We start from the raw sequence: 8930 nt of genomic DNA on the forward strand, positions 1-8930 counted from the left end.
TGGCTAACAATATTTTCTTATCAAAGCATGTAATATACATGTATATAAATGTAATTTCAAGATAAGGTAAAATTCAATGACAGAAAAAGTTGAACGTTTTACCCTTTAAAAAGACAAATAGTTGTAATAAAAATGCATTTAAAAATGTATATAAAATAATGTCCTACCTGTAATTGATAAATGGAGTCGATATACAATAAAGATATTTATTCCACAAGGGTCCAGCATAAAGTGACGCGCTGGGATCTTGGGACAAAAATCGACTTAGTCCAGGTGAGGTACATTATAGGTTAATTACTTCTTGTATCAATAAAAATAAGATAGGATTCCCTTGCGAGGGCCTCTTGACAAAAAGATAGTATAGCGTGGGTTCAGACAAAGGGGCTTAATCCGATGACCTGACACTAATTGAGTAGATCAAACATCAAAAGAAATTTCTAATTGAAAAGTGATTTGTTACGTAAAATTTGTTTGACCTTAACTAGATAGATATTTCGCTCGTCGCCATGATAAGTGTGAATATTTACGAAGCAGATTATCAAGTGATAGAAAATATTTCCTTGCGGCAAAATGGGATTTATAGTGACAAAAAGATATTAGTTACTTTTTGTGCATTTTGTTCCAGAAATAGTTTGAAACACAATTACAATATAAAGACACAATATGTAGAAAATAGGAGAATTTTCTATATTAAAATATATCTGATAAGGGGTCAAATATACCTTATGATAATATGATGTCCATTAATTAAGTCTTTTACATTAAGTGTAAAATTCAAGACCCCTGGGATAAGAGTTGAAACGAATATTTTCGTGGAGAAAGTAATGCTTCTTTTCACGATGTGGGATTAATAAATTAGATAAAACTTCATCACTTTTAATGCAGTATTGACCCAAAAAAAAAAACAAAAAAAAAAAAAAAACAAAAAAAAAAAAAACAACCAGAAACCAGAAAACATCTTTGATTTCCTGAAAGTTGATATAAACAGCGTTGACATAAACCCTAATATCTGTATCTAGTACCTTGATTTAGATTTGGTTTTCCTTCCTTAATTTTGTGTGCAAAGATAAGATAAACGCTCCAAAAAAAATGAACTTCTCAGAACACTCTCCATTTAGAAGAAGTGGGAGTAAATACTCAGATATACCATATCTTCCTTGTTGTGAACACTTTATAAAATCTATAAAAGCAAAATATAAAAATTTTAAACCTTCATTTTAAAAATATTCAAAAGCTTTAGTCAAGAAATTGTGTCAGCTTATAATGTTGAGAATGTTTGGGTCAGGATTTACTTGAGTCCAATACCAAGTAGATACCCATGGAAGGCTGAAGCTTATTTTCCTAGATCCAATCATTACCACGTTTGACTTACTGGACCTTTAAGTTGTGTTCTAACCTTGGTTTTATCATTTTTGTTTAGAATATAAACAAATGAAACAATTCAACCTTTAAGTTAAAACAACGAATTTTTAGCACAGAAAAGAGAAAACCTACATATATCATAAAAAATTGACAGCAAAGTTGGTGTTTACATTTCAAGAAACATCATCCTTTAAACATTTTTCATTTCATTCACAGAGGTAATCTACGCTTGCTGCATTGTAATGGTTTTGATTTTGATATATATATATATATTTTAAATCAAATAAAAACGATGTGTGCGCGCGCGTGCGAGAGTGCGGTTATTGAAACACGCAGTTTAACTTATTTTGAATTTTGTAGTATTAATTCTTGAACCTATTTTAATACTAAGTGCACATTGATGGGTACTTTTTCTTGGTCTAGATTTTTATAAGCTTGTTTCCTTTTAAAATTCGTGCTCATAAGTGTGTACTTTTTCTTGGTCCAGGTCTTTATTAGCGTGTTTCTTTTAATACGTCCTTAAGATTCTTTATTTAGAACAAATATCGTGGAACAAACCCTTTTTTTCTTAGAAATCTACTCCATCTTAAAAGACTAAAGAAAAAACTCCAGGAAACGCCACTTGTTTGCTGTTGTGAAAATTAGTGTGGCGGTAATTTATTTGATTTGTATAGTGTTTGATCAAATTCTTCATTGGAAACCATGAAAACTCGAAAAATATGCGGTTTTTTTTTAATTGAAAGCGTTCGTTTTCGTGATAAATGCGAAAAAATATTCCGTTTCTGGACTCTACCCTATTTGCCTGAATCCAGATTTCGCTCCCAAACCTATAATGGCATTCCAGCCAGAAATATCACCGCTTTTATATTTGTTATACCCCCGCTCCGAAGGAGAGGGGGTATACTGTTTTACCCTTGTGTGTCTGTCTGTTAAATGTCGACTTTGCTTATTTTTTAACCAAAATTTTCAAACAAATTTTCATCAAAAATTTCTCAGCAACTATTTATCGCAGATGCATGAAATTTTTACACAATATTTGTATAGGCATGCCATATCGTGGGATATATGTTTGTACCAATCAGACATCAACTTCCTGTTAAATGACGACTTTGTTTATTTTGAGCCAACATTTTCAAACAAATTTCCGTCAAAGATTCTCAGCATCTATTTATTGCAGATGCTTGAAATATTTACACAGTGTTTGTTAAGGCATGCCATATCGTGGGATATATTTTTGTACCAATCGGACGTCAACTTCCTGTTAAATGAGTACTTTGTTTATTTTACCCAAAATTTTCAAACAAATTTTCCTCAAAGGTTTCTCAGCAGCTATTTATCGCAGATGCTTTGAATTTTAACACACTATTTGTTTAGGCATGCCATATTGTGGGGTATATTTCTGTACCAATCGGATGCCAGCTTTCTGTTAAATGTCGACTTTGCTTATTTTGCATATTCACATCAGAGCGGGGGTATCACTAGTGAGCATTGGCTCACAGATATCTTGTTTGACTTACAAATAAAAATCAAGTAAGCATTACACATATTTGCATTTTTATTCTTAACAATATAATTACGTAAAAATAATACAGTAGCTTGTTGTTTTATTAGGAGGTCAACGTTCATTTACTGCATTTCCTAATTACCTAGCATGTTTGAATTAAAATTATCAGCCCAGTTCAAAATGCCACTTTAATGGTTATAAGGTTCCAAACGCTACTTTTTGAATTTTGAGATTTTCTTATGTAATTTTACAACGGCTTTCATTAAGGTATCTTGATAATTCTTTTTTATTTTTTTTTAAAAACCTTTTACAATATACATGTATTGTGTAGACACTTAAAACAATGCTTATATTTAAAACAATTGGTTAAAAGAAGTATTTTGTATATTAATTCTAAGATACTTTAAAGAACCCAAAGATTACAATCACATTCAAAACAATTTTGCGGTTCATTTACCACATTTTTATGCTTAAAAAATAACTGCTTTGTTCGGTTTTTTATTGTGGAATTATGCCACACTAGACTATTTTAAAATCTTTATGATTATCTTGTATATTTGGATGGTAATTTATAGTATTTATAAGAATACAACCAAGAATCGAAACACATCTTTCTAAAAGGTACTGCTTTCTTTATATATGTAGTTTTTGGAAATCAGTTCTTCCAATAATCTGTTGGAGTTCCCTGAGGTATCAATTGCGTTCCATTGTTAGCAGACCTATTTCTAAATTCATGTGAAGCAGAATTTATTGAAAGACTTGTAAATGGTAAAAAATAAAAAGAAATCACTCGCTGTGTCGCCTGCAACTCGACATTTAGGTATATTGATGATATATTATCAATCACCAATTGTAACAGTTACTTCCATTCTTACGTCGACGCGATATATACCAGTCAACTTGAAATAAAAGACACCACAGAGTGAGTCAGTCAGTGGCATCTGTTTCATTTTCAGATGTTTTACTAGAAAAAAAACATCGATAGTAAATTAACAACAACACTTTATGATAAACATGAGGACTTAGTTTTCTATAGTCAACTTTCTCTACTTATGTAGCAATATACCTTCATCACTTGCATATGGAGTTTTTGTCTCCCAGTTGATTCAATACGCAAGGGCATGCTCTACGTAGGAAAAAAAATAAAAAGAACCAGGCAATCTACTGACAAATAATATGTAATATATAATATATAATAATAACACTTTATGATAAACATGAGGACTTAGTTTTCTATCGTCAACTTTCTCTACTTATGTAGCAATATACCTTCATAACTTGCATATGGAGTTTTTGTCTCCCAGTTGATTCAATACGCAAGGGCATGCTCTACATAGGAAAAAAAATAAAAAGAACCAGGCAAGCTACTGACAAATAATATATTTTTTTAAATTTCATTTTCCCAGACTTATAACTATAACAAATATTTTACCCTACTCTAATCTCAATGGCAGCTGCCAGGAATAGAACCCTGATTAAGCTGACAAACAAGTTGATTAAACAAGATTATCAACAGTCTCGATTAAAATCATCATTTTGTAAGTTCTAAGGTTGATACAAATACAATCTTCCGGTAGGTCGAATGCTGACTGACCAATTACGACAAAGAACACACGGCGGGTGTTACCGGTTACCTGTTACCTGTTACCTGTAACCGGTTAATTTTTTGTAGAGGTCCGTGTTTACTCCCGTTTTGTATTTTTCCTTTGGACTTGTAATTTCGAACATTGTTCGTTATCACCACAAATCAATGAATATCAAGAAAATAGAAAAATAATTGCGACGGTGGATAAAACATTAGTTTTATCGAATGTTCAACTTGTTTGCAGGTCTGTAAAAATCATCCTTTTTCTGACATCCACGGTGTCTCTTTTAGGCACCAGTGGCTCTATTGCTAATCAGTAATTCAACTCAATTAATGGGGCTCACTTCACCTTGAAACAGTTTTACTTTTGATCAGTTGAAAATACTTGAATAATTGATAAAATGTATATAAGTCAAATAGGTTAAACAAATTGCAATTCTTATACAGAAATGTCCTTTTAAAAATTTAATTCAGTCAATATGATCAAAAGTCGCAGGCGAATTCGAACTCTTGATCTGTGGTTTATGAGCACGGTACTTTAGCCACTAAGTAATGACAAATACAACCGAATCGATTGAAACAAACAATTTATAAATCATTTAAATCACTGTCATGTGACGTAGTGTCTTAAAACATTTAAGTCTATGTGTAGGGAAAGTGAGATACCTTTACATGGAAAAAATCAAACTGTAAATGAAAATTGACAGTAACAAACTGTCAACCATCTCAAAATTATGTTTCATTTATGTATGTTATTTGTTTCTCAGATATGATTGTAGTTTGTCAAATGGTATAATTTTGGTTTATTTCCTTTATAATATGTGTCGAATGCTTATTAAAAATTGCAAATAAATGTAAAACAATTTAAAAAGACATTTCAAATTGAGGACCATATAACCTTCAAATTAAGTGCAGCTGAGGCAAAAGGCAAATAACTTTCGTTGTCATTCAGTAATTCACAAGTATCGTTTTGATATAAATAAACCCACTAAGGTTTATATATAAGGTCATCATTTTTCCCATCGGTAAGCTATTACTTTTTAAATATATACATACTGTTTTCTAACCATTTTATTTATCGCTGGTTTTCTTAAAGACATGTTTTCAAAAAATTACAAATATTTCCTTTAAACTGCAATGTTTGATAATAAATGTAATAAACTTTCAGTGCATGTATCTTTACCAAATTGTTTTTATTGATGATATTTTTCATTAGTTTTATTAAAGATGCACTTATCAAAATCCCATTTAATTCAAGTCACTTAATTATAGTCAGAAACAAAATAAGATTCATCGTTTTTCTTTCAAATCTTATTTCAAAATTAAAATAAATATTTCCTTTGCAAATACTTATTTGCTACATGTAATACTTATTTTTTTTAACTTTGTCAGTGATTGTAAATTTTAGATCTAAAAGAAATTAAGAATTACTTTCAAACTACGTTACAGAGATTTTTTCTCCTTAAATTACATACAATATACATGAGAGTTCCGTGTATTATATACATTTAAGGAAAACAGGATCTAAAATCAAGTAAGAGCCCGTGTGATGAACAGGATGAAATTTTTCCTTACTCTGAAAATAGAGTTTATTCAGGAAATAAGAGATATATATCTCGAACAAATTCACGAATTAGGATGTAAATTTTAATTTTCTCACTTGCCATGGGGTCTCAACTCAACTGGACAGAGTGGCAACGTCTCAAACTTTGGGATGACGTACGATTCAAGGCATTTATACCAACCACTGTTTTTCTGCTTCTGTGCGCTGTTGTGGGACTTGTTGGCAATGCCGTAGTGATTTATATTTATGGACTCCGACTTCATAGAAAATATGAAGGACGTTATTTTATACCCTATTTGGCTCTAGCCGATCTCCTTGCTGTGGTTATTTCAGTAGAGCTTCATACGGTCAACAATTTCTTTCCTGTTACCTACACGATGGAATCACTTTGTAGGTGGAATTTTGTATGCGGATTTTTTGCCACTGTTTTTGCTTCTGAAATGCTACTGATAATTGCTGTACAGCGCTACCTGAAAGTTTGCAAACCGTTTGGAGGGCAAATGACTTTGTTTTGGAGGCGCTTTTCTCTGATTCTGTCCTTTATTCTTACAAGTATTCTCGTTGTTCCAACATACTTCACATTTGGACTGGAGAGAGTTTACAACAAAGAACTGAACGTAACCGGAACTGCTTGTCGTAGACTGACCTCCACTACGCAGACTCTGTCCCTGATTCATAGCACATCCTGCACATTTTTTGTTGTAACTGGGGGAATTGTACTTATCGTACTGTATACGTTAATTGCAAAGGTCATCCACCGACAAAATAAACAAAACAGGACAGATCCCAGCAAGAAGAGGACGAACGTGTCGTTGATGTTTATGATTATCACAATAATATTTTTGGTGAGCTTCTCGCCCAGAGTGATAACGTTTCTTTTGGAGGGAATAACTGTTGGTATGTGGGAGACCCTAACCGTAGAAGAATATGCTGCTGTAAGATTTTTCGAGGTATTGTACGTTGTAAACCATCTGGCCAACCCATTTGTTTATGCCTTTATGGACATCAAATTTGTGACGGAGCTTAAAAAAGGGTTTTCTTGCCATACTAAGCAATCATATAAAAATGACTCTACTTCTTGTACAGAGGCAAATGACACTCAAATAACCTAAAGAAAATGCGACAACTAAACAAAAGTTTTCACATGCTATATATGAAATAAATTGATCGATATTATAGTGAAAGAACTCGTAAAAAAATATTCATTTGCTTTTATGCTGATTTTGCGATATTGTTTGATCCAAAAATAGGTCAAAAGCCTGTAATTGTATAAAATTAATAATTTTATAACAATATCAATATTATGTATAAAATGTTTAAACTTTTCACAGAAACTATAATTGAGAACAAATGTAAATAACTTTTCGATACGTTCTTATGAACAATATGACTCTCTCTGTCTGTAAATATAGATAAAACTGATTAGATGTAGTTTTGATTACAGAATATTTACTGCTTAACAAATTGTCATAAGAAATAATGAACAATACTTAATGCATGAACATATATTAATAAGTATGAAACTGCTACCAGTAATTTATAAAATTTGAAAATGTTTGATCAATGTTTGCTTTTTATGATCGATTCAAACGTATTCTTTAAGAACTTTAGCCATTTTACACCTCAAATATATGTCTCTTTATTGTGTTAAACACTTGAGGTGAATTGAATTTTGTCAGTTTTAATCAGGTATACTCACACTATTACTTATTAGGTTAGTTACTGACTCACTACGGAAATATATTGGGTTGATCAATCTCATAGATGGCGAGGCGAAGCCGAGCCGTCTATGAGATTGATCAACCCAATATATTTCCGTAGTGAGTCAGTTCGCCTCGCCATCTATGAGATTGATCAACCCAATATATTTCCGTAGTGAGTCAGTAACTAACCTAATAAGTGTTTTGTTTTCCCGAGGACTATCAAGCGACATATTCATTCACAAATAGCGGTGATCTACGCAAAGCCATGTATACAAGATGCCTTATATCTCGTCCAATTAAACTCATTTAAACTCTTCAAAATTATCAAAACCACCTTTCAAATGCGCTTTAAAAATCTTCGCTTCACCCATATTACTTACAATGTTTTGTTGCTATTCAATTTTAAACCTCTGCAGAGATTTGAGCAAATTTAGGCCTAGACGCTGCCATTTTGTTCTGCTCCAGACACAACAATGTGACGTCAATATTCAAAGGGCAACTACTCTAATTTAAAAATAATTTCAAAGGGCCACTACTCTAAATATTTTAATGACTTACTGAACACGATTTCTGTGTTAAATAATATGAAATATCGAGATGAGTAGGTGCGGCGGCGGCCTAATATTAATCCTCAAAGAACCTACATAGAGATATATGAGGCAATCACGTGCCATGTTTAATCCAATGAAAATGTGACATTTCAGTCCGAGGGAAAACAAAAAGTTTTATTGTGCAATGGAACTATTTAAACAATAAAATGTTTTCTTTGGAGATTTGTGCTTTCTGCAATGTAAATGTAATAAAATAAACTTAGATAAAATGAGTAGAAAAAATACTTTTTATTCACTTACATAATTCTTGTTTATGATTGGCTCGGTGTTCAAGGGTTTGAAAACACTACGACAATTAAGTCCTTGTAAAATACCTATGAGCGTTTGTAACCACTTATAAATAGATATAATAATATTCATACATCATGTTATAAGATGAAGTCAAAGTTTGTGAAGGAGACTGGATGGTTAACAAATTATCCATCAGATCCTCCCTAAAATCTGAGAAATGATATACGAGGGTTGTTCGAAAATTATTGAGACATTTACTCTTATTTCCTTGTGGGATAAAAGAAACCCTTTAAATTTCACCAAAACGTACACCAGGATATAGTTTATAAATGTAAAAAGTTTCGTGTCCATAGCATTATTAGATCATTCC

At 31.8% G+C, this 8930-nt stretch overlaps 1 protein-coding gene across 1 annotated transcript; it reads left to right on the forward strand.

The window, feature by feature from the left end:
• The first annotated feature begins 6018 nt into the window (after nt 1-6018).
• LOC128166764 (G-protein coupled receptor 87-like) lies at nt 6019-7803 on the forward strand. The gene has a single exon (XM_052832124.1). It carries the CDS (start codon nt 6117-6119, stop codon nt 7125-7127), a length of 1011 nt encoding a protein of 336 aa, XP_052688084.1. The 5' UTR covers nt 6019-6116; the 3' UTR covers nt 7128-7803.
• The last annotated feature ends 1127 nt before the right edge of the window (nt 7804-8930 follow it).

This window comes from Crassostrea angulata, chromosome 10, assembly GCF_025612915.1.
Source record: "Crassostrea angulata isolate pt1a10 chromosome 10, ASM2561291v2, whole genome shotgun sequence".
NCBI classification, from domain to species: Eukaryota; Metazoa; Mollusca; class Bivalvia; order Ostreida; family Ostreidae; genus Magallana; species Magallana angulata.